The 27,234-nt window shown below is 41.9% G+C and overlaps 1 protein-coding gene across 4 annotated transcripts in view; it reads right to left on the bottom strand.

The window, feature by feature from the left end:
- The window catches only part of ankrd6b (ankyrin repeat domain 6b), a 54,440-nt gene that overhangs the window by 3,761 nt on the left and 23,445 nt on the right, over window positions 1–27,234 (bottom strand). For 3 of the 4 annotated variants that reach the window (XM_015352951.2, XM_015352958.2, XM_015352942.2), the window contains 12 exons: window positions 14,739–15,011; window positions 10,572–10,670; window positions 9,007–9,105; window positions 7,626–7,724; window positions 7,012–7,110; window positions 5,314–5,412; window positions 4,817–4,915; window positions 3,567–3,644; window positions 2,656–2,760; window positions 1,919–2,035; window positions 1,408–1,584; window positions 320–472 (listed from right to left, as the gene is read on the bottom strand). In XM_015352951.2, coding sequence (XP_015208437.2) covers window positions 320–472; window positions 1,408–1,584; window positions 1,919–2,035; window positions 2,656–2,760; window positions 3,567–3,644; window positions 4,817–4,915; window positions 5,314–5,412; window positions 7,012–7,110; window positions 7,626–7,724; window positions 9,007–9,105; window positions 10,572–10,670; window positions 14,739–14,861 — 1,347 coding nt within the window. In that variant the 5' untranslated portion in view covers window positions 14,862–15,011. Of the gene's footprint in view, window positions 1–319; window positions 473–1,407; window positions 1,585–1,918; window positions 2,036–2,655; window positions 2,761–3,566; window positions 3,645–4,816; window positions 4,916–5,313; window positions 5,413–7,011; window positions 7,111–7,625; window positions 7,725–9,006; window positions 9,106–10,571; window positions 10,671–14,738; window positions 15,012–20,971; window positions 21,363–27,234 lie in introns of those variants that run through there. The other variant, XM_015352964.2, reaches the window with a different exon arrangement.

Genomic DNA, 27,234 nt, shown 5'->3' on the forward strand with positions numbered 1-27,234 from the left:
CACCTAGAATCTACGATATGGATGGATCCACATCATGGGTCTTGGTCTATATAAACTGTTGGGAAGTAGCATTCCAATTCATACCTAAAATCCAATTAAAGTCTAGATTTTTTTGTATAAATAACGGCACTGTTCATTATAAAATACTAGGAGCAGACTAACTAACACCAGACTGGTAGACCCACAGTAAGCCCTTGTCAGCAGGGCCACTGTTGTGCGAGTATTAATTCTGAACACTAGTGGATGAGGAGAACCCTGTGGAAATTCTCTACGGGACACCAGGAGTCCCCAGAGCCCTGGCTGAAAACCTCGAGTGTACCTGATGCTTGTTCTTGGAATCCAGTTGCCCCAGTTTGCTGTTCATCTGGTCCTGCACCGTCTGGATCTCAGACTTCATCTCCTCTTTGGTAGCTTCCAGCTGGTTCTCCAGTTTGTTAATTAGGGGCTCACAGCGACAGCCGTTTATTGGCGCCTGCAGAAGGAAAGAGAAAACTTTTAAGCCTTCGTGGTCCACACAGGAACACGCCAATCTATTTCTGGTGAGGAATTGAAATATAATCATTTCAAACAATGAAGAAACTAAAGATTCAATTAAAGTACAGAATATATCAGGTGGACAAAATTGGTCACCTTTGGGGTCAAGTAAAGAGGGTCCCTATTATACAGTAACTTACATTCCTAAGTATTGCTAAGTACAGGAAAAAAGGGGAATAAATAATATTACATATATAGTTCATACACATGTATTTACATAATGTACCTATAAACCTTAAAAATATTCAACAGAAATACATAAGACAAGTATGTTATTATTGTTCGTATTTTATTCACCATTTCGGATGTGCTTTATCATGTCTTTTTTCACAGCAAGACTCCCACTTACACGTTGCCTCTTGCTAATAGCACTTAACTTTGCACCAACACTTGATGTCCCAGCCATGGTTACAGAGCCACATAAATGTATCAGGAATATAGGTGTGTGCTCGTGATGCATTCCCTTCAAAACGTCCAGACAGTCGGGAGGTCAACACAAAGGCCTGAGGTTTGCCTCACACCGCACCACAAGGCCTGCAGCCCAGACTACACGAAAGTCGCCCGGCCGCCGTCTGGAGCCTTGAAATCTGTGCAGTGCAGGTGTGTAACGAATTTAGTTTCCTTAATTAATTGACCTAAGATAAACTGACGTCCCATCCAGGGCGTACCCTGCCTTGTGCCAGTAGCTTGCTGGGACAGGCTCCAGGTCTCTCACAGCCCTGAACTGGAAGAAGCCATTTGCAACCGGATGGAAATTTAACTGGTGTTGTATAAGCCAAAGTCGAATATTGGGGTGACATAATGGGAACCCTCTGTATACGGCAAACCCAGAAACCGTCTACGTTGTCGCTTCTTGCACAGAGCGGCGCGCACCTGCATGATCTTGCCGTCCTCGCCCCGGTAGAGAGTGTACAGCTGGTAGGCCTTGTAGCTGTGAGGAAGAGGAGGCTGCCGGGCCGCAGGCGAAGAGCTGTGCAGCTTGCTTCTCTTCTTGCCACTGCCCTCGCGGCGCTGGGTGTCTGTCTTCGACAGGGGGTCAGACAGCGAGGGCTGCAGGAGACACAAGCAGCAGAGGAGGACTCCAGCAGAGCACCAGAGAGCTACCGGGCCCCTGCCAAACTACAGCACGTGAGAAACCGAGAGCGGGTCTGATGCAGACCTTTGTAGCAGGCAGAGCATGAAGAACAGGAACTGGAAATAAAGAAAACTAAAGTGGGTAAAGACAAAGATACTGGATTACGGACAGAATTCCAAACACATCCGGTGCGTATTTCAAAGGTAAGCAGGTCTAATCCATATCCCAAGTGCCGAAAGATCACAGAAGCCCAGCATAGCTTTTATTGGCAAAGACCCCCTTTCTGATTCCAGCGCCGGTATACTGTACCTTTTCCTTGTTCTTTTTTTTCCGGTCTTTCTTGGAAGAGATTTTCCTCTGGTTCTCCCCCCCTCTTTGGGGTGGCTGGTCGCTGCTGGGCGTATCGTCTGCCACAGACACGCTCCCCTGTTCAAAGGCACAGGACGCTGAAGGGGTCAGCACGGAGAATTCGGACCTGCACGGAGCTCGCTTGATATTAACGAGGTTGGCATAAAAGAAGCACCACCACTGAGAGGAACGAACATCACACAGCAGCCACACTGAGTTCATTCAAATGTAATAAGACGATGGATTAAGGTTTAGTTTCCCAAAATGTTTTTTTCTTAAAGTATAACAAGCGGATGTATTTTAACTAATAGGAATACTTGTGGAGTATAAGGAATATTAGCCTTACTACTATATAACAGTAAAAATTAAACTGGACATTGTAGTACATTAAGAAACCTGTTGCAGGGCTTTTTATAACAGTGCTGAGCTGCCAATGGACTTCAGCGATTCTCCGTGGTCCTGTGAAAGCTCAAGGTTACACTTCAGCTGAAGACCACATACGTATTTGTGTGGAAGTGGATGCGTATGTTTTCATCAGACAACCCGTTGTAAATGAGGGCTCAAAATACACATCCATGTAGCATGAGACCTCTTGCAGATATATTCTTACCCTCAACTGCTTGGTAAAATCTATTTTATTTCAAAATGTGTTTAAACCATAAGTTTAGTCTGTTCTGAAGAAGGCTGACTTCACTTGCCTTGCTCGGCAGCATTTCGTCTCTAGGGACGGACTGTGCCCGTCGTTCTTCTTTTAACTTCTCTCTTCTCTTCCTCACACTCCTCCCACGATTAAAGCTTTGGACCTGTCCAGAAGAGCAAACTGTCAGCTGGCAAGAGTTGTCTGGTCGGACACCTCTGGTTCTGTTTCAACTGGGGCTGAATGGTGGGGTTCGGTCACCATAAGATCAGAACACGCCAGACAACTCATCTGTCTAATGCCACCCATCCAAATAGCCTTCCTGAAGTACAGGACAAGAGCCAGGAAAGAAAAGGCCTGACTTCTGTCCGGTCAGTTATACAGTATACACGCTGCTCATTCCTAGGCCAATACTTTTGAATACTGAGCAAATTTTCCTAAATTATTTTTCTCTTCAGTTCTTTGGGGTCTCATCAGATACTCAGATGTTTACAGTATGTCAAAGCTGTTTGTCTGGCCTGTTCCTCCTTGTACTGGCTCTACTGTTTAATTATAAAACCACTGGAATAACAGTAACGCACTGGGTGCAGTTGTGGGTTTTAGCACCAGTCCTGGATTGACAAACTCTGTGAAACAGAAACACAGATAGACTTTATTATAAAATCAATTCAACGTTTTCCATTTTCACAGAAAAATAGAGAACCCTGATTCCTTTGTGTAATGAAAGTTGTAAGTACTCTAAAACCACACAAAATCAGATATACTGTCTGCAAAAGAGCCTTGAGAATAATAGAACATGCTACCTATCCATGTTGTTGATAAAGCCAGTACTCTGGTTTCATCAAAAAACAGCTGGATGAGATTCCTGCAACAAGTAGCTAACCAAGTATCACATGGACTATATGGGCCCAACGGTTCGTTTGTAAGCATTCCTACATAGTCTGTTCTCTGAGAGCGTGACCCCCAACTGACCTGAGGAGCTTTGGCCAAGAGGAGAGCTACTTCTGGGTTATTATATTCTCTGGCCTGATCCAGCGCAGTCTGACCTGCCTGCATACAGGAAAACATCGACACCAGTGCGGGAAGAGAAGACAGCTTTCAAACTTTATAGTACGCACCATTCCCACAGCTTTCAAACTTTATAGTACGCACCATTCCCCTCAATTTATAGACCTGGCTGTTATAAACTGTTCATACTGTTTGATAAAAGAATACATAGCATAACAGAAAAGCAACAACAAAAATATTGTTAAAAATGTAATGCAAATGTTCAACATTTACCATAATGACATAAAGTCCAAGATTAAAATAATGATATCTACAGGTTTTATACATTTATCAAATATATTCTCTAACAAAATAGAAATTCCCTTCCAAGAAGTCAACAAATCTTTATTAAAAACTAAAAAACAACAAAACTTAATTAATCATTTCTATTCTTATATAGTGCATTTCATTCTGAACATTCTCAAGCCATAACTCAGATCACTGGATTCAAAGTCCAGAGTGCTGATCATTACAGTCACTCAATGTTCCCTTTTCCAGCTTTTTTTATTCTTTTCCTCTCCTCTGCACCTGGAGGTTACACAGTTTCACTATAATAATCTACACTGCGGTATATCCAGTTTTACAGACTTCCTCTCATTTATTATACAACCCTGTTTGTATAGTCTGTGTAAAAACCTGCGAAAGTGAACAGACTTACGTTTTGAAATCATATGATAACAGAGGTTTTTGTTTTTATTCAAGACCAATTCACAGAATTAATATTTTTAGAAACTAAAGAAGACGACACTTTTAGCATTATTTTTTTGGATTAAACATTAGCTAAGGTAAGTAAGATTTATGTTCATAACAAATCATCACAAGATAAAAAGCAGTCACTGCAGTCAGTATCATAAGGACGCACCCTCAAAACATTCTTTTATGGCACCAGTGGAATATCATGAACCCTTCATATTAAAAATGTATTGTATTAAATTTTCTATAGCTTTGTTAAACCTCTTACTGTACTTGTATATATAAAAAAAACAGATGAGCTAGATCAACATGTCATTTTTCCAGAAAAATACTATTCTTTTCTTCTTTCTTACTGGACAATATTACTTAATTAAGTAATTAATGAAAAATAAAATAATAAAAGTAGTTAATTAAGTAATACAAATATTGTGTCGCTGTTAGTTTTGAATTGCCAATTGACAACGTAAGGGGCAGCAGCTTACATTGTTCAGCACGGTACAGTCAGCCCCTGCTTCCAGAAGATGCCTTACAGTTTTTTTATGATTTAGACAAGCAGCAAGATGAAGTGGAGTGTCCCCTGCCTGTTGAAAGATAGACAATTTGATTTTCGGTTAACAATATGCAAAAATTATGGAATTATTAGCTATGAGAGTAAGATCAGGAGAGAACTGACAAAAGTGGTCTAAATATTCAATCATTCCTATTTGATATCCTGCCATTCCATCAAGACCATCACTTCTTTTCTTCAGATCACAAACTGAAGGTTCTGTTTTAGCATACAGATTTCAAATGACATGTAGCGGAACAGCTATTGGATTTTGAATTATCCATAGACACCGTGTGCAACGCAGAATTGTTCATCGCAAAATGGTCTTTTGCGATGTGCTGGCCACTTGCTGAAAAGCAGAAGTGAACTCTCCAGATATGAAAGACATCACAAACACGGTATAAACGCCATGTGTCCAGCGTGTGCACTGACCTGATTCTTGTCGTTCACAGAACAGAAAGCACTCAGGAGAATTCGGATTATGGCCACGTGATTGTAGCGGGCAGCAACATGCAAACTTGTATCACCTGCCTGAAACACATTGAATAATCTAGATCATCACTCCAGGTCTCACAATTACTGTACATTATTATTAATTAATAATAACGACTACATCCTGGAAGTGTTGGCACAGACGTGGGTCCCGCAAATTGATTCCCTTCAGTAGCAATGCAGTAAATTAAATATGTAGTTCAAGTAGGCAGCTGCGTCAGCATGCATAGGCTGCAAAGGAACAAGTAATAGGTTTATTCCCTGCTGAAAAGAGAAGGAAAGAAAACACAAGGTTTTGGCTGTGGAGCCTTCTTCGTGTCACACCCTTTCAGCATGGAATGAACCTTTACATACAATAATTCAATATGGACGTATTCAGCATTTAACAGGAATTTTTAATTTATGGAAAACGCATCCAGCAACCAAATTCCAACAGCAATCTTGTGGAACAGAATAAGGATGAAAAATGAAAGCCATTGGTAAGCGTACGCCTCGAGGATAAGCCGGTCTGATAAAAGCAGCTTCCTAGGGGAATGAATCTCAATCAATCAAACAGATGTCTCGTGTTAAACGAATGTGTCATGTTTTCCGCTGCCCTGAAGTGTCATTTTATATACTGTAAGAGACGCCCCTAAGTGTGACAGCGCTCAAGGCAGTCAGATTCCTGGGAGCCAGCAGGTCCGGACCTGCAGGGAGGTTAGGTGCTGGCGGTGGAAGATGGCAACAGCTGAAGGGCTCAGGTCCCTCTTGGTCCAACACACCTCCTGAGTGTTACAATAGCTACACAGGGCAAATCTCACAGCTCCGAAGACTGAAAAACTCACAGCTTTAAAGGTTGTTTAGAATGAACAAGCTGTTCCTGTAATAATACCCGCGTGGCAGGGCAGCCCAGTGGTTAGCAGTGCTGCCCCGCAGCGCTAGGGCCCCATTGTCAATTCCTGGGGTGCTGTGTGCGTGAAATTCGAACGCTCTCCCCATGTTCGCCTGGGTTTCCTTGGGGTGTTCTGGGAGCCTCCCACGGTCTAAAGACATACTGGTGGGTCCACTGGCTTCTGGGGAAACTGGCCCTGCTGTGAGTGTGTGTGTGTGTGTGTGTGTGTGTGTGTGTGTGTGTGTGTCGGCCCTGTGAAGGACTGGCGTCCCTTCCAGGGTGTACCCTGCCCTCCGCCTGCTGCTTGCCGGAACAGGCTCCCCCATCCAAAGTCGGATGGGGGGGTTTGAAAACAGACGAATGAATGAATGTACAGCCTGGTCCAGACTTTTCTTCCAGCAATACGAACCCTTCGCTCAAGGCACTGATAATCTAAGGCTCCTTTGCTGCCTCCAGGTTTTCAAGAGGGCTGTTCCAGTCTGTCAGTAAAGATGTATTGATTACAGACTGATCTACTGCCTCTCCGTGTGAAGTTCCTTATTTCTCATGAATAAAATACAGTACCAAATAAGAGTGTAACCTTGTCTATGTCGATATGAATAATCACGAGTCATGAGCAGCGCCGATACTGTAACTGTGTGTGTGCTCATTTGATTCTGTCAAGGCACAGGGTGTACTGTGCAGTGTCCGAGGCCAGGAACTGCAGGAGCACGAAGGAAATCCTCTTCATCGATACACAGGCGGACACAGGCCTTCCTGAAACTCACGTTGTTCTTGCTGTCTGGCCTGGATCCTCCCAGGAGCAAGAGCCGACAGCTCTGGGCATGGCCATTCTGGCACGCCAGGTGTAAAGCTGTATTCCCTGCCTTGCAGAAGAGAAACCGGGGTTTGAGAAATTAGCTGAAGGCACAGTTTTTTTTTTGTAAAGTAGCTCTCAGGCTCAACTATATTTCTGTACATAAATATTTTTCAAGGTTCAGACAACTGCGTGGTTAGAAGGAAGCTTGTATTCCAACAAAAACAATTTCACACTTTGTCCTCATTCACCTACACAGACATGTTTCAACACAGAACAAGTTTGCTGGGAACAGAACAGCATAGTGAGCGTCAAGAACACACGACTACAGATCCATGTATGTTTTTAGAAAATCAAAGGATATTTCTGTATAAAATCTAAATGATTTTAATATACTGTAGATGAAATGGTTTTGGCATAATATTGATGAGTTTATGATTTGGGACTGATAGTTAAACTCAAGTGGCTTTGTTGCATAAACACTTAATCACATAAATTACTGTACTGCTTTCCAACAAAAGCCTACGCAGGATACTAGCCTGTGATTAGATTTTTCAATATAACTTTCTGAATTGGTTGCTTTACCTTATTCTTTGCATGAATGTTAGCTCCTGCTTTGACCAGCAGTTTGACGGACTGACTGAATCCATGCCAAGAAACTTCATGCAAACCAGTGTTCCCGTCCTGCAAGAAGCAGCGAACACTGTAAATCACCTGCTCCCGCTGGAGGAACTCGATGACGGGGAGTTAAACACTCAGCACAGCACAGAAAACAGCAGTAGAACAGTTATTTTCCGTCCTAAATCTGGACCATTTTCTTCAAAATCATGATTTTTCAGATGGAGCTGCACTTGAGATTTCACAATCTCTCTATCCATATTTTCTCTGCCATCATTTTCATTTGCCTGTGTTTATAATACGGGTGGCTGGTAATTTACATCAGAAGAACTAACAACAGTTCACGAGGAATGACAAACACCCAAGAATAAATTATCATGGAGCAAACTTGTGGCTTAACCCTCTTGGCTGAGGGCTGGCCTCCCGGCCAGAGGACAAGGAGACCAGGACCCCCCTGCAGGGTGACCGAGGGGCAGCTCCAGAGGGGGAGCTGGGGTGGAGGTGGGATGCAAGACATAACATAACATCACTTTATTAGCCATATACAATTTCTCGCATTAGGAATTCATCTTTTCACATACCCCAGCTTGCTCTCCATGAGACACACAGACAGGGAGAGAAACTTGGGGTCAGACCGCAGGGTCAGCCATTTATACAGCACCCCTAGAGCAGTTGGGGTTAAGGGCCTTGCTTAGGGGCCCAACAGAGTAGGATTTCTCTGCTGGCTGCAGGATTTGAACCGGCAACCTCCCAGCTATAGGCACAGATCCTTAGCCACAGAGCCACCACTCCACTCCACTCCACCCTGCCATGGAAGAGAGAAAGATAGGGATCCTGTAGGTATTTATAGCATTTGGGAGAGGAATGGATTGTCAGGATTTGCTAATTACTGACAGCTGAGTCCGAATGAGCTTGGTTGTTGTCACCCCTCCCGAAATTGTGTTATAAACTCCATTTACTGTTTTTGTTTTCACAAGTGAACTTTTAAAACAGAAAAAAGGAATAAAAAGCTGACTTAATGGAACTTAACTACGTTAAAATTGAAAAGTCAGAAGAAGTGGTTTTCCATAGTGAATGTTCACATTTTCTCAGGGCCATTTGCTTTGCACTGCTTGGTCCCAGAGTAGTAAAGTCAAGACCGCACTGCAGAAGTCTCAGTGCAATGCAATGCACTTTTGTAACGTATGCAAATAACTGGGAGAAAATAACAAAATTGTCTTCCCTGTAATCCCAAATTACAACATGACAGCCCCCAAGAAAACACTCCATTTCATTCCCAATTGCAGCTGTGTTGAAACTCGTGTATAGATGTACAGGTGCTAAACTTCCGGACGGTGGAGAGACTTACCTTGTCTTGCCGGTCCAGAGCACAGCCTTCCTGGATGAGAGCTGAAATAATGTCATTGTTCCCCACCACTGCTGCCCGGTGGAGAGCTGTCTGGTCACCCTGAAGAAACACATAATGAAAGCAAGGGAATGAAGACATCTCGCTAGAAGACTGCAGGTCTTGAAACAGTACACCTCTACCACACTGATCAGATACTAACCAAAGAAACAAGGATGTGAGACATTTAAATCTTGCATTGACGTACACATTAGCCAGTGGTAGACAGATTTTTAATGAGCACATTCAGCCAATAACACCAATAAAACTGCGGAAAAGGGGAATCTGGAAATCAAATGAGATCTGTGCTCGTGAGGCAATGCAGACATGGCTTGGTCACTGTTTCCTGTGGGCAGGAAGTACCTCTTTACTGTTGTAGTAGATGTTAAAGAGGTGTGTCAGAGTCACTTTATGAGATTTGATTTTTAGAGTAGAGAGAACCCCAAACATGCAAATTTCCACCCCTGTGTGACAATTACAGCAGAAACAGAAGGCATCCCATGCACCAGAAGCCGAGCAGCCAGAGGAGAATGTGAGAATGTTTTTTCATCTACTGGCTTAGCATAAGTGCTCTGACCTCCTTCACTTTCTCTGATCTTGTAGGCTGCCTCCTAGCCTTTCTCCACTGCTTTGTCTTAGCACTTTCTTCCTTGTTTCTGTTCACCATGGCAAATGTGTCCTTGGCTACCTCTGAGGAACTGGTATGGGCTGTCTGAGAGCTCAGTGACCCGTCAGATGTGGTTCTGCAGGTGTGGTAGGCTCTGGCATGCGCTGGTGCCAAGGAAAGCATGTGCCCAGCGGGCAAGTGCACCAGAGAGCTGGCTTCATCTAGCTGGCAGTCAAAATAATCCCACTCTAGGCCACTGGAGGTCATTCTTCTACTAGCAATAGTTTCTCTAAGACTCTCTAAGAAGCATCTGCAGGAAAATCAAATTACAATTATATTTACCAGCCAACTTCTTTGTGTTAACCCCATCATGCAAATTAACCCCACATTTCAGATTTTCAAGCAGCAAACTAATAACCCCCCCCCCAAGATAAACTGACATAATAGTTACACAAAACCAGAAGATAATTAGTTAACACCTGGCCTATAATTCTTCCATGATCCAATGAAAATTGTGTCACTTCCACCTTTAAAGATTGGTATCTTTACTGCTAGTAAAAAGTCCAAAAAGTAGACGTACAGGACTGGTTTTATCACTGGTGTGTTGAACTGAAAGGAAAATATTAAAGAAGAAAGGGTAAAAGCACTCACTCCTGATAATATATTAAAAAGCGTGTGGGAGAGCAGATCAGGCGGTAACCTTAAAATCTTTGCACCTGTTTCATTAAAGTAAAAACGCATAGCGTAGGAACAGTATCTCGGTATCTCCAGCGTTAGAGTGGATCAATATTGGATGGTTAACCCAAAGACACGGTAGAAAGGGGGGTTATGTCCAACAGTCAGTAAAAACAGAGGACGAGGAGCAGTGGCAGAAGACGAACTCCGTCAGCACTCATAGCAGACTCACACTGGGAGTACTTACATCATCCTGAATGTCGAGATCACAGCCTGCCTTCAGCAGAATGCGGACGACCTCAACGTGACCCTTGTAGGAAGCCAGGTGCAGTGGAGTGCGGCCGTACTATCAACAGAGAAGACATGCAAGTCCATCATGTGACAGGCGCCGGCTGATTTCAATAACAATACAGGACCTTCAGGGCAGACGGTCACTCACAGTCACAACACAGCTAAATAACCAGCCGGGGCAGTGGCCCCCAAAAATACAGGTATTCAGCAAAAAAGCAAGACAAATAATTGGTCTTCAAAATTTGTTTTAAAATAAAGTATTGAACTCAATATGCCTATACTGTACTGCTTTATAGCTAGATGATAAGCTGAAGAATGGTTAAGAAAAGGATTATTATTAATTGCATGCACAGGGAAAAAAAAGATAGTACAGAGGGCAACAGAGAGAAAAAAGGAATATTGCAAAACCTGCCAGAGCATTTTTTTCATGTATTATAACTGCAGAAGAAAGCTAAAGGTTGAAGAGAAGAGTCTTAGAGATTAAACTGAAACTGAACACTTACCCTGTTTACCATAACACACAAGTAGATTCTTACTGTACATATTTAACCTTCCATTTTTTATCAACCACAAATGATGTGCATCTTACTGTACTGTATATCACAACGCACTGTTCCTGTGGAAGTTACTCACATGGACATTCTGAAACTGTTCCTTTAGATTCCACACAGCTTTGATCAGTCTAGAGTTAAACTTCTATTTCTTTTTTAAATGCGCATCTCGTATTGTATAAGTTTTGTATAACAGAATTAGTATGATTCACTAATATCCTTAAACACTCCAGCTTAAATTAGATACTTAAGATACTTCATATTTCCAAAGCACAATTATTTTATCATACATACACTTTTTGCATGAAAGGACATACATTTCTTATGAATTACAGTTATTGCACAATCAGAAAGTCCTACACTATAAAGGTCCCGACTCCAGTGGCTTATTTTCTTCCTATGTCCAAATGAATAATCTTTCAGTTTTGGTAAAGTCAAGATTCATTAAGAGACTTGAGACAACTAATTGTTAGCTCTTTCAAATACAATGGAAAATAAAGTCTTAGTCCAGGCCTGTCACTTTCATCATTAGTTTCCAGAAATGCACAGCCGGCAGCAATATTTAATCACCCGTTCTATTTAGTACAAGGTAATAATAGCTCAGCTGTCTAAGCTAAACGGAAACAGATTTTTAAAAACATTTCTTATGAGATGACATAAAACAGTTAACTTATCGCTTTTAATGTCAAGCGGTATCCGAAAGCTGTAATAATTGGCTTTAATGGATGTGGTAATGAATGGCTGGCAGGGCATCAGTGAGGAGAGTTACATTTCATCTAAGCCTGGAGAGAGGCCAAAGCCACATTTCAGGTAACTCTGCTCAGAATAGGAGCCCGTGGTCTCTAGGCAACCAGTAAGGGCTCGCTTTGTCTGGTGTTCATTGTACTTTTGTGGTTCACGTCTTGGGTTAAACGTTCCTAACCTCACTGTCTGTGTCTAGGAGCCCATGTCTTCTTTTCTTTCTGATCCCATTTTTTAATCTTTCACTCCAAAAGTGAAATTAAAGCTCAGCTTCAACACTTCATCCACCCCTCCGTTTTCGATTGGCTTTATCCAGTAAGGGTCACCTGGGAGACAGGGCCTAGCCCAGCAAGCAACAGATACAAGGCAGGATACGGCCTGGATGGCACAGCAGTCCACTGTAGGGTACACACAGACACACACTCCCACCAGGGCCAATGTTCCCAGAAGCCAATAATCTGGCACTGTGGGAGGAAACTGGAGCACCTGGAGGAAACCTGTGCGAACATGGCGAGAACGTACAAGCTCCACACAGCAGTCACTCTGTGACTTGAACCCAGGGCCCGTGTGCTGCGAGGTGGCAATGCTAAACACTGTGGCACTATGCTACCCAAGATCAACACTTGGATTCTACGATAAAAAACTGTTTCACTGCTAAATGCAGACAAACTCAGAGGATTCAGGAGCAGATGCAGAAAGAAGAAAGATGAAATCACCCTCAGAACAAAAAAAAAATGTCTATATTAGAACAAAAAAGTGAACATTAAAGGGGTCGATCAAATGATCATTATTCAGAAAACTACTTCTCTTAATCAAGTAAAGACTGCTGAACAACCTGGAATGAGACCCAGTAACGTTCGGCATATAATCTCTGTAAAAATAATCCTGTAAATCTTTATTATTTTTAACCTGATGAAACAGAATTACAATTTCCGCTTCAAATGAAACAATAGTAAGGTCTCTTACTATTAGTAACTGCTTTTAACTTTCACTTTACAGAGTATTCAATCAGGCTTTCTAATGTCAAGAAAATGTGGTTTCTCTGTTCTTGCGTAAAAAATTAAATACACAAAATAAATTAATCAAAAAATAGTGTGATACTATTAACTATGGTAATGCTTCAGTCTGCAATTCCCATAGCAACAATGTGTTATTTTCTTTAGATTTGTTTATGGAATTTTTCAATTCTTGCAAATGTACCATTCTGTTTCATGGTGTCTTCAATTTAACATTTCAAATATCTACTACCGAAAAAAGCATTTTGCCAATATCTGTTTAAAGCTTTCCTACAAAACCTGAATGAAGAAGCCCCAGCTTCAGACATGCAGTTTGTAACCCAGTACATGACCTAAGGCGTGTGTATTACCCAGTTGCTCTGGAGTGACAGCCTGTATATTTATGACTGGTGCTCTCAGAGACTGCGGACCTACTGTATGTGTTTTATTTAGAGATACACTGTGTGTTTACTGCCCTGGCAAAACCTAATTATTGCATACCAACCCAATAATTGTCCTGCTAGTAATTCATCTGGATTTTATTAAACTAAAATTATGTACTCTCAGCTCTGTATAGACAGACTATCAGCCAAAATACTTGCAATGAGATATACTGTAAACAGCCCTGAGATATACTCCTATAACTTTGAAGGGCTGTACCTCCAGCTCCAACAATTCTGCACTAGAGGAATAGAGGAATTTGCAGTTAAAAGGATTACATTCTCACATGCAGTTCCGGACTGTCTTTGCCTTGCTCACTCTTACGTGTCTTCCATTAAAACAATCTCCACCCACAACAAAGCCGAAGTCAAAGCTCAGCCCAGTGTAATATTAGTTACCTTTCTATATATCCGCAGTGGGGGAGCAGGGGTTAGGGCTCTGGACTTGTACAGTATCTGTAGGAAGGCTGTGTGCTCAAGTAATGATAATAATAACAATAATAATAACAATAATAATAATAATAATTGCTTACACTTATATAGCGCTTTTCTGGACACTCCACTCAAAGCGCTTTACAGGTAATGGGGATCCCCTCCACCACCACCAGTGTGCAGCAACACCTGGATGATGTGATGACAGCCATAGTGTGCCAGTTTACTCACAACACACCAGCTATCAGTGGGGAGGAGAGCAGAGTGATGAAGCCAGTTCAGAGATGGGGATTATTAGGAGGCCATGATGGGTAAAGGCCAATGGGAAATTTGGGATTTTTATTGACCACAGAGTCAGGACCTTGGTTTTACGTCTCATCCGAAGGACGGCGCCTGTTTACAGTATAGTGTCCCCATCACTATACTGGGGCATTAGGACCCACACAGACCACAGGGTGAGCGCCCCCTGCTGGCCCCACTAACACCTCTTCCAGCAGCAGCCTTAGTTTTTCCCAGGAGGTCTCCCATCCAGGTACTGACCAGGCTCACACCTGCTGAACTTCAGTGGGCTGCCAGCTGAGAGTTGCAGGGTGATATGGCTGCAAGTCTCAGGAGCGACAGTGCTGTCCTGTCTGTGAGCAAGGTATGTTACCTCAATTGCTACAGTAAAATACCCAGCACAACAGAGGGATGCAAATGCGAGCTCCTTTTGATAAGAGCATCCAAACAAATTTCCAGAAGTAATTCTAATCAGTAATGTGTTAGATGTTGAATTGCAGGAGCAATGTTTAACCAAACTGCTGCGTGTTTTACAAGTATGTACATGGCCAAAGACGCATACTAACTCACAAACACAATCTGAGTAATCCTGTCTTGTGCAGCCACTTTTTAACTTCACGTTTGTCAACTCGACTGTATTCCACATATCTCAGGGACTGACAAACTTTGTCATTTTTCCAGTTACCTTTGTAACTGCTACCTTTGCGCCCCTGTTAATCAGCTGCACCACATCATCCGCCTGGCCTTTGTACGCTGCTACGAGGAGCCGTTCTGAAAGCACATGGACCGCAGCATCCTGCTGGCTCATGAATCAGAAGAGTTGTGATGTCTCCAGAGCAACTGGTAGGCACGACGTGTCCCTCCAGGGCAGCCACAGGAAGTCTAGTTACAGCATTTTCATCCCAGAGCCTTGTCCTGCTGCGCGTCAGGGCTCCTCTCTTCATGTCATCTTTTAGCTCTGCAATAAAAAAGGAAATGACAGCGTCAGCGAGTTTCTAGGCCTAGACATGCACAGAATACTTATATTTACAATGAGGCTTGTCAGATAAGTGTTGACATTCACCGCCTTACAAGAGGTATTCTATTTTCAATTATGTTGCTCATGTCAAACATTGCGAGTACACACAGGATTAAGTCGAAGGCCGTGATTTAATTATTAAAAACAAAGGCAGACACACTACCCATTCTAAGCGAGCCGAAGTCAGCTCTGGCCTGGGGTGGAGCACAGCCAGTTCTGCAAGACCAGCGGTATAAATGACTGCACAGCTGTACTCTTCTAGAACCACTTTCCAAGACGTAGTGAAATCCCCAAACAAGCAGGTGCAAGTGTTTTTGCTCAACACAGCAGGATGGAGTCCTCTCTGTGGCCCAGCCAGGCTGCGCTGAGTGATGACACCTGGAACCACAGGGCAGATGACTCGCCGGAAGACACTGGCTTTTCCAAAGCCTCCCCCTTGACAAACACGAGTCATGCCAGCGTTCAAAACTAGCAGGTAAAGAGCAGACTGACTGTCCAAACTGAAAGATGGCCAACGATTTAGGTGGTGAAGGCACATGCTTCCTGCGCATGCTCAAGTGTGCAGTGAAGTGACATACACTTCTGCTTGTTCCAAGACAGCGACAAAAGCATCGCAAGGCACTTTGTGTAGACATCTTTCTTTCCTTCAGTGTTTTAGGAGGGATGGAGTTAAAAAGTTCATGATATTAAAACAGAACTAAATAAAAACAGAATTGTTGCATTTCCATAAAAGGAAAATATTGCAAAGACTCCTATTCCTAGTGGAGAAGAAGCTTCAGTAATAAGAGGGGATGCAATAAAATGGTTCATTCTGTGAATCTCTAAACTGCTAACATCTTTATTATCACTGCTGACTGAAGAAGCACTTTGTCAATTTATTGATGGCTGGGAAAAAAATCAATTTGCAGCAAAGATGTAGATCTCTGTGTTAAAGGAACTCCTCCTCACATCACCACACATTCACTACCCACTGATCGGTGTGACCTACGCAACAATCAGGATAGTGCTGACCACCATCGCTCCATACAGTATCTGTGTTCCACCAGGTCTATCATTTCACATGCCCTGACCCACATGAGATGCCTCTCAGTCTGTCTCTCAGCTGTGTAATCCCCAGGATGATCATTTTCATGCAGACTGGGAGCTACCGCCATTCTGCTGCTGTGCAGGTTCTTTCCTCTGACACACAGATGGACAGGTTGGATGTGATAGTGTGATAATCCTCTCATTCTCAGGACATGGCCTGTCAGTCAGAGCCGGTTTTCTGTGGATTGGTCTGCTGATTGTTTAAACAGGACATCTTCTGACAGTAATGCAGCCAGCAACCATGACATGGATTATGCCTGCAGGATATGGACATGACCGTTGGCTGTTCTTGTTTTAATTAAAAGCAGGTTTCTTCAATGACTGTATTTACATATTCTTAATTAACAAATTCTTGCCATTTTAACTCAACTTAAATGTCAATTTTCAGAAAAACGTTTTATGAGTAGTACTCAATTAGAAACACATTTTTATAGTTCTGGCAATATAAAAGTGTCTGCCAGGTTTGTCAGTTTAATATATTGAGGAATTTTCTTTTTATTATATACCCTGATGTTAAGAGCTGTAACTTTAACCAACATCTCAGCATTTTGAGCTCAGCATTTTGTTATCCTAAGGAAAACTCAATTAACAAGACAAGCCTGCTATTTAAAATGAAAATAATATCATGTGACCATTATAATAACCAGCTTTTGTAATACCTACAGTAGGCAGTTGTGTTTTTATTGTGCATCGCTATATATATACAGGAGAGAATGATAAACCACAGTATTCAAATCACTGCACTCTGCAATTAAATAGAATTACAGTGAAGCTGGAAAAGTGCTCTGAGATGCCTAGGTGTGCCTAACACTTATTAAGAATGCCTTTTGTTAGTATTTTATTATGCATTATTACATATTGCAGAGGCAATACAGTAGGTTAGCTTTTCCCATTAGCTGCTGTCAGCTATACTAGCTCTTCAAGTGCAGTAGGCTTTCATGACATTTTGTCAGAGTGGAGGAGGCAAGGAGAAGAACCATTTACAACACTAAATCAACTACATTCTGGAAACTGCACTTCAGTGGGGTCAGACTTGCTCCTCTCTTGTGTTAAGTAGTGCACATGTCTTAGCAAAATGATTATTTGTACAAATCTTTAATTCATCACTAGGTTCCAGAAGTACAAAAGCATGGGAATAGTATTGATACTTAAACTTTTAGTTTTCATATAGGACTTAAAAAAATCACCATCACTCAATGTTTTGCAAATAATATTTACCGCATTTCAGCGTTGTCTGGTATTTTGAACTGAAGCAGTGACTACTGTGCTTGAAATGGAGACCCGCTCTCAGCCTCTACAAATTAAATCACTGCTTCTGCGCTCAGTGAGACTTTAATCAGGGTTTCCACGCAATCAGGCTTTTAACACACAATTCATGGTATCAATTAGAAGGATTAATCTGAGAGATTCTGTTTCTGTAATGCTGCCCACAGATTAAGCACAGATCCTAAAACTCTAATCTTTCCACCATCTGACCATGACAAGCTGTATATCTTAATCTAGGGATCCTGGTATCAAACAACATCTCAGCTAAGGTACTCTTCTTTTCGAGTTTCACGAACACATCCCAACCGAACAGACGTGACTTATGACATGAGGGAACACCAGAAAACAAAATCTCTCAGTACATGAAACAGAACAAAACCCAGCAGCCATTTGTGCATATTGACAGAACTGCAAAAATCGTTTCTACAGCAGGAGATGATTACTAGTCATAAATTCTTCTCCTGAAAAGTTCAAATATTTGGCCTTGCATGATTATTCTATCATCTATCCAAATGACAAAGCTGCCTATAAAAAGCGCTTTAGGAGACAGCTTCTGTAGTCAGATCAATAATTAATCACACGCTGTAATCCACTATAATTACTTGTCATGAAAATGTGTGATTTTACTGCACCTGGACAGTACCTTCAAGGCTTTCTGAGTAGAGTTGTAAAGTTACTGAATAGCAGGGGGCAATGCCAAATCTTATTCCCCTCTTGGCTGTGAGACACACATCCACTTTCCTACAGTAGCAAGGAATTGTAATATTCAAGGATGCAGAGTTTATAAAAGAGGGCAAGCCAACTGAGTGAACTTTAGAAATAAGATAAAACTGACCTTGGATATCCCAGAGCTCATTAGAAACATCTCCAGATTGTCATCTCTTCTTGACAGATGGAGGAAACAAATTACACACTTCAAAAGCCCTTTGGCCTGTCCTAAATGACGCAATATCTAAACAAACTCATCCATGCCGGTCCAGGGCAGGGCAGACACATCCACATTCACTTACACACACGGGGCAGTTTAGAGACGCTAATTAAACTGAGCAGCCTGTCTGGACTGTGGAACGAACCTGGAGCATGAAGTGAAAATGCATGCAGAGACAGGGGGGACGGTCAGGGGGAACATGCAAACTCCACCGAAAAGGCATCACAGGTCTGAATCGAACCCAGGACCCTAGAGCTGTAAGATTGCAGTTCTGACCAGCACACCCTGAATAAATAATTGCACATTGCTTTATTACTTACACTAAGTTACTGAGCTTGATTTTAAACAGCCTCTCGACGAAAGTAAAAAGGGCCTGAATCATAACTGCTGTTTCACTGACAGATCAAATAGTTGTGTGAGATACCTGCAGTGGATACAAAAAGTCTATTGAGATCGCAGGGTTTTGTAATGTAAAGCCAGAACTCATGTCAGACATTTTTCAATTTTTCCAAGAGAAAACTTGGAAAAAAAAGTGCTCTTAAATTTTGTTGGTTGCAAGGTCACATTAAAGATGGAAAGATGTCTGACATGATCTATCTTGATTTCTGGATTTACATGACAAAAACCTGCAATTTCCATCAGTGTGTGTAGACTTTTTCTATCCACTGTATACAACACAAGGTGACACATTCTTGTTTTTCCCTTTGAATGGTGTGTGACATTTCAGTATATTAAGATGCTAAATTACCTACTGAAATCTATCAAAACAAATTAATACATGTGGTACAACTACATTTTACTTTTGCTTTCAAATTCCCCATACATAAGATCCTTTGATTTCAAAGTAGTCCGGATCTAACATTTACTATACAAGCAGGACCATCAATTAATCAGTGAAAGGAACTCCTCATTCTTGCAAGTACTCAGGTATGCTTTCTGTTTTTCCAAGCTGGTCCTTTTCAACACATAGTAAAGACAACTCAGTCTTAGTGGATTACACAGTCTGCAAACTATGCACCATTCCTTGCTCATTCCCTTGATGGCATCTAGACGCACTGCTCTCAATCTGTATCTTAGTGTGGATAATATAACACAGGGCTGGGTGAAGAAAGGCTTACAGCAGAGCCGATCGCAACTACAGCATGAAATCATGAGGCAGCACCCTCTCGATCAGTAAGGGAGTAAGAGCAGTAACATAATACCGCTAAAATATGAGAAGTGTCATACATTCTAAAAGTTCCCCAGTGGAAGGTGATGATGAATAGACTGCAACGTTAGGTAAGGTGCTACAAAAACTAAAATATATTTGCAGAAGATATGCAGGTCTTCTTCATTCAGCTTACCAACTAAGGTATCAGGATAGCACATGTTGCTTATAGAGATAGTTGACACATTATAACAATAATAATAATTGCTTACACTTATATAGCGCTTTTCTGGACACTCCACTCAAAGCGCTTTACAGGTAATGGGGATCCCCTCCACCACCACCAGTGTGCAGCCCCACCTGGATGATGTGACAGCAGCCATAGTGCGCCAGTCTGCTCACCACACATCAGCTATCAGTGGGGAGGAGAACAGAGTGATGAAGCCAGTTCAGAGATGGGGATTATCAGGAGACCATGACTGGTAAAGGTCAGAGGGAGATTTGTCCAGGACACCAGGGTAACACCCCTACTCTTTTCGAGAAACGTCCTGGGAGTTTTAATGACCACAGAGAGTCAGGACCTTGGTTTTATGTCTAATCCGAAGGACGGCGCCTTTTTACAGTACAGTGTCCCTGTCACTATACATGGGCATTGGGACCCACACAAGGTGAGCGCCCCCTGCTGGCCCCACTAACACCTCTCCCAGCAGCAGCCTCAGCTTTCCCAGGAGGTCTCCCCTCCAGGTACTGGCCAGGCTAACACCTGCTGATCTTCAGTGGGCTGGCTGGAGTTGCATGCTGATATGGCTGCTGGTGAAATCATTCATCTATGTTACAATATCATTAATCTACATTAACGTAGTAAAACGGAGCATTGTGGCAAAATGAAGAGATACATAAATGAACTGGGAACGCATACTCACTGACAATGACACTGGTCAGTGGACTGTCTCATGCAGTGCAAAACATGCAACCCGTTACAGCGGACTTTGGTCCACTGTATAAATACACTTCAAGGAAATGAACCATTATCTCAGTCCCCATTGTGCATTTACATAATGACAGCTGGGGCTTTCCTTTTATTTTTGGGCAAACGCAGTCATCCAGTTGAACACACGTGAAGCTCTTCCAGGGATGAGCTTTAGCTTGTAGAAAAATGAACAGTTAATAAAACGCAGCGAGAAAAAATCTTCTTCTCGCAAAGTGCCTCCGCTCAAAAGTGCTCAGAAGGGCTTACTTTCAGAAAGCCTGTGATATCCTATTGAATACCTCCACCCAGGCATACAGAGAGACCCACACAAGTGCACACAGGCTGGAGCTCTTCAAGTGCAGCTAGGCAACAGTGCCTTTGTGAGAGCCGTTTAATAACTCCGTCGACATTACAAATCCCAGCACTAAAAATGCCAAGCTCTCATGGTCTTCAGTGCTTTCTGTGTAGATGCCACTAATGACAAGAAATAAAACCCCACAGACCTTTAAATCTGTTGCTGGCAGCCAACGATGTGAAGTGCTGTGCCTTCTGTAATACAGATTCACTCCAAAGCCACCGACAGCAGACTAGCCGAAAATGCCCAGGAGTGCGACTGCTGGTCCTTATCTTTCATCATACTCACTTTTTTTTCCATTTGTCTGCACTAACAAGGCAAAGTGGATTGTTAGGCTGGTTTCCTGAGGCGTTCGCTAGGTCGGTAGTATTGCACTTCTTTCTAGACAGAGGTCAGCCTATTAACACCTGAACCTTCTCCCTTCAACTGCAGTTTGATAAGCTCTGAGAGTAAGACAGAGCTTATCAGGGAAAGTCACCTCTCACATTACATGAGCAGACGCAGACAGACATTCTTCCTCAGCTGTGCTGTGAACATTTTATTCCGCAGGAAGCATCTAGGGACTTGTGTGGGTGGGATAGCCCTATATGTTGATTACGCCGTTTCACCAGCTTCGTTTTCTTGAAAATGTGAGCTAGACACAAATCTCACTGAGATGTTTAAATAAGCAATTCAAATCTTAAGTGTTGTGGTACAAATAAAGAAAAAAACAGCAGTGCCTTAAATCTGGCACTGGGGTGTGACAAAAATATGAGGCAAAGGCTGAGAGGGCAACTTCAGAGCTTTCACAGATGCCAGGCTACCTGTAACACTGGGAGATCATAAGTAGAGAACTACATGACATATTGACTGTACACAGTTATCAACTAGTTGTAGATGGGATCTACAGGGATCTACAGTCCCTGTAGATGCTCCACATTTAAATTACTTTGCCCTCCTTCTATCATACTATATACATAATAAATTTGTTTAAAGCCTGTTTTAGTTAAAATGCATGCCATCACTGAAGGCAAATGTACAGATGAAACAGGCATCCTTAACATCATAAAAATGCACATCATAATAACTAAAAGAAGAATTATTCTTGGCAAAGATAAAACAATTAAATTTTCCTGTTGCTAATTACAATGACTGTACTCCTGAAGGTGCCTTGAGGTAGTATTTCTTTCGTGAGGCTCTGCCACAGAAACCACTTTCCTCCACTCAGACACACACCCAGTGCAGTCTCAGCTCATCCCCTTGGCAAAACTCTTTCTGCTCCCGCAAAACACCTGTCATCAAAATAACTAAGCCTTCCATGACACAGTGCCTTTGACAAGTGAATCACTACTGCTACTCAGCTGAGTGTGTTGCTCATTAAGGGCACTTAGAATTGAGTACTTATCATGACTTTACAATTTTCCTACTATATTTATTGTTCAATTGATTTTTTTCTTTGCTTTGAATGTGTGGAGTAGGTTGTGTATGTGTAGCCCTGAGTAAATTAATGTCAACTGTTATAATATCAAAATGTGTATGTTTCAAGAAGTTATATATATATTAATGTGAATATATTCAGGTGAAAAAAGTTATGTTTAACTAACTTGGTTGAAGTTCAAATATGTACTGAACTCAGTAAACTGGAGAGGGTCTGAAACTTCATGTCCCAAAAGTCAGAGTCATTTAACACAGCAGTGCTGTGAGGAATCAAGGTGATATACTTAAAACCACTTTATTGGTCATATACAGTTTCTTGCATTAGGAATTTGTCTTTCCACAGACCCCAGCTTGCTCTCCATGACCCACACAGACAGGGAGAGAAGCTGGGGGTCAGAGCACAGGGTCAGCCATTTATACAGCACCCCTGGAGCAGTTGGGGTGAAGGGCCTTGCTCAGGGGCCCAACGGAGTAGGATTCCTCTGTCGGCCACAGGATATGAACTGGCAACCTTCCAGCCACAGGCGCGGATCCTCAGACACAGAGCCACTGCTCCGCCCCCACTTAGCCATCCCACTGGAAAATCGGATGTAATACACAATTTGCCATAGTGAAGTATGAGCTAATGTTGAAGGTTGCCTTAATTCTATGAAAACGGAGCGTTCTTTTAGGATTCAGGTCGAACAGTTGACGACAGGTGTGGAGATCGTGGTGTACGAGGACGAAGCATCCACGTTCGTCCCCTCATCAAAAACTGGATCTGCCGGAGCTCAGCAAAGAGGGAGCAAGTCTGAGGCTGAGAGGAAACCTGATAACTTACACCTGAGAACGGTCTGGCGCGGGACGTACTGTAGTATATTCTGTTTGTCAGCAGCGCTGTGGGGTTTTTTTGGAACGTCGTTTTTTTGTGACTCCACATACAGTAGACCACTTTAATACCGTGGATGAGTCTTTGTTTTTGGAAACTGACTTTACTTTCAAGATATTTCTTCCTTGAAGACAATTTGTTTAATGCTCCATGATGCTTTGGAAATGGAGCATTTCTTCTCTTAACAAGTGCATCGATGATATTTTCCCTTTGGTTTAACAGACTGAGTGCACTCTCATGATATTAACATTTTCCAAATGGTTATAACTTTATTCTATTTTGGAAATTTGACTGTGTACAGCATATGGTTTCTATGTGTTTGAAGTTCCAATCTGAAAAGGAAGAACCAAGTTTATTGTTCAATTTAGTGTATTGTGAAGGGTAGAACTGGGTACACAAACACGACATTTTGTGATCACTGGTAGGAGTACTATTGGAATTCCTGAACAGAATCTTTTCAGTTCAGAATCATTTTGGGTGGAGGCACCACTCAGAAGTATAACTTTTTTACAAAAGTAAGTAACTCAAGTGGACCACATTAGCAACAATAAGAACCTAGGTCTTGTTTTTAATGTGAATTTAATGTTATACATCTCTGGTTGGGATTACATACGTAACACATAAGTGTCAAAGCAACAAAAATGTCAAAACTGCTCTAGGGGTCTGAATACTTTTTCAGGGCACCATATAGTATATATGAAAGTCTGAAGCAATATAATGACCCCCACAATTTCTGGTCATGAGAACCTTTTATATGTTGAGATAACACCGTCTTTCACCTCATTCAAGTCCACAGCTACAGCACTTCACCCATCTCTTATCATAAAAGCATCCTTTTTCATAATTATATTTCATTTCATTAATGAAAGGTCTGCAATTAGCCAAAATGGAACAACTAAAGAACATGCTGACATTATGTCACATGAGTTTGGTTTAATGTTTTTAAATCACAAGAAATAAATGTTTCACCCCAAAAAAGCTCAACACCTAAACATCTTCTACAGTATATCATCTAAATAAAACAGATAAGTTAGTTTATGGGTTAAATTCTGCATTAATACTACATCTAAAATCTTATCAGCATTGATGATCATAACCATGCGCAGGAAACAAAAACGGAAAAAACAAACATAACCATAAAATAATAAAATTTATCAACATATTTATGTCACTACAAGCAGCAATACAAAACATTTTGTTTGTTCATTCCTCTGTAAGATTCTTAATCTTCTGTTTTGCACTGAGGGTAAATTAAAGGGAAAAGTATAAAACAGGAAACCACAGTTGCATTCCATTTCACACTTCCAGTAGGTCTACACAATCACCCTTCAAACTGAAATCGCTCTATAAACACTGAGAAGGCACCTACCGCAGTTGGTGCTTTATGCTTTTCATGCATGGCTGAAGACCTGAAGCACAATCCACAGAGAAACACACAGAAAGAACTGTTTTCAGAAACAGAAGCTTCCCCTGAGGATAATGTGACATACCAAATAATATCTGGCACCGCAGATAGTCGACTGCCAAAACAATGGAATAACTAAGAGCAGCATAGCTTTACTTTTTAAACAGGAAGAACAAAAACATTTTCTATCACCACACAAAATAAATGAAATGCAAAACAAGACATTTTAGCTTCTTTGCCGGACCTTTTTTCATCCCCTTAAATTGGAGCAAACGTCACTCTCATTCTGAAGTCAGGACCAACTTAAGACTCAATAAAAAGACCCTGTTTCAACATGCTCTCTGATATCATACAGTAGGATTTAACCTTTTCAACACCAGAGCGAGGTTTAAGGTTATACTGTATATCAGCTTGTGTGAACCAGCTCCTCAAGGATTAGAGCATTATGTAAGAATAAAAGCCCAAAAATCCAGGAGATAGACCCTCATCTATGATACATGATCTGTCACACAAGAAGTGAACAGCAGGTGTTTGTAGCAAGACAACAAACATCAGATACTTTACTTCTGTAAAGTAACAAGGCAGTAGATGCAGAACCCGGATTATTTTTTTATAATGAATAAAGGAAGTGGTTCATTGCATGAGTTCCCAGGCAATGGACTCCCACTTTCTTAAAGTGTCACATTGGCTCATATAACACTTTTCCAGAGTCCCAACTATTTGATGTCAAAACGGCCTTGATGACAATGATCTCTGAAGATCAAGGTTCTTGGCCAAACAATACAACCACATGTAGTTTTTCTGTTTTTATTCTAAAATAGCTTCATGGAACGAAATGGTGTGCATCCATCCTATTAAGCACCTGAGACCATGCCTGTTCAACAGAAGTCATATCGAATGATGATGGTCAAATCTGTAAAACACGTACAGCAGCTTTTGCACTTTGTTCTTTCACACAACCCTGTGGGAAACATGCCAGGGCAACACAGGGAGAGGTTGCAAGGTTGTAAGGGGCAGAACAAGAAGAGTGTCTGAGGTCATGATTACTTCATATAATCCCATGACTTTCTGAAAGAGCAGGGGTGTTAACTCCGGGCTCCTAGTGCAATTCTACTAAGATCAGATCACTTTATTGGCCATATACAATTTCTTGCAGTAGGAATTTAGTAGGAAGTCTTTTCGCATACCCTAGCTTGCTCTCCATGAGACACACAGACAGGGATAGAAGCTTGGGGTCAGAGCACAGGGTCAGCCATTGTACAGCACCCCTGGAGCAGCTGGGGCCCAGGGGCCCAACAGAGTAGGATTCCTCTGCCAGCCGCAGGATAAGAACAATCAGCCTTCCAGCCACAGGCGCAGATCCTCAGCCACAGAGCTACCGCTCTGCCCTGTTCTGCCCTCCTCTGGAATCGCACTCTTTCCATTGTAAATGTTTCCCTTAATGTATCTGGTGAAGCCATTTCTCACTTTTCCACTTGATCAGCTGCTGGTGTTCAACGGCTACCCTGTACTGTATCTCCCAGCTGGGTGCAGAACTATGTGGGTCCCTTCCCCTATGCAAAGCACTATGGGACCCTAAAATGCAATATACACTGTATACATGAAATGAACTAGTTTTTGGTATAGATATCTAGCATATAAAAATGTAGATATCTACCATTTTGTACCATTCTGGCATCCTTCGGTATGAATATGTAACACTATGATAATGTTTCAGTCATAATAGTCTCTGCAGGGAGTACGCCCATACTCCAAACCGTCTGGCATTGTCTGTTGTATGCCCATGGCCATGAATCACACACATTCCGAGAAATACTGACGTAAATACCCATACAAATGTCTGAACAGGTGTGGATACATTCAATGCACTAGTTTCTGTAATGCTGATCAACATACAGTACTTCTTCCACTGAATAATCAGTATGTGAATCAACACTAGTCCAAAAGAACCGGACAGAATTCAACAGAATTGAAGCACTGCACCATTACAGTATGCATGCTCTTCTGACAGACAAATATTGATTTAACAGATTTATTGAACCAGTTTCAGCAGTTAGATGTAGAAGCTGCTATTCTATTGTGTTATTCCGAATTCGAATTCATCCAGATACATACTGTACTATAACCAGCTACTTCACAGGTTTTATAAGAGATATCACTTTATTAGCCATATACAATTTCTTACATTAGGAATTTATCTTTTCACATACCCCAGCTTGCTCTCCATGAGACACACAGACAAAGAGAAAAGCTTGGGGTCAGAGTGCAGGGTCAGCCATTTATACAGCACCCCTGAAGCAGTTGGTGTTAAGGGCCTTGCTCAGGGGCCCAACAGAGTAGGAGTCCTCTGCCGGCTGCAGGATTTTAACCGGCAACCTTCCAGCCACAGGCACAGATCCTTAGCCACAGTGCCACTGCTCCACCCTACATATATCACTCTGTAGAACCCGAACTACAAAAGAAGGGTCCATTACATTTACCTTTTTAAGGTAAAAAGTAAAAAGGCATCATTTTGCTGCCATTCCCAAGCAGCCTAATCAGGAATTTGTCTTTGCTGGCAGTGCTCCAGATTAAGACCATTACATTATGTTGAAAAAAATCAGTGGGGCAGGTTGGAAAGACGCTCAGAGCTGGAGACCCAGTGTAAAGCAGGAGTGGAATAATTAATGCAGACTGGCAGATGTGAAGAGCTAATCCAGTTATGCTGCAAAGAGCCTGTTTG

Source organism: Lepisosteus oculatus, chromosome 2 (genome assembly GCF_040954835.1).
Source record: "Lepisosteus oculatus isolate fLepOcu1 chromosome 2, fLepOcu1.hap2, whole genome shotgun sequence".
Taxonomy (NCBI): domain Eukaryota; kingdom Metazoa; phylum Chordata; class Actinopteri; order Semionotiformes; family Lepisosteidae; genus Lepisosteus; species Lepisosteus oculatus.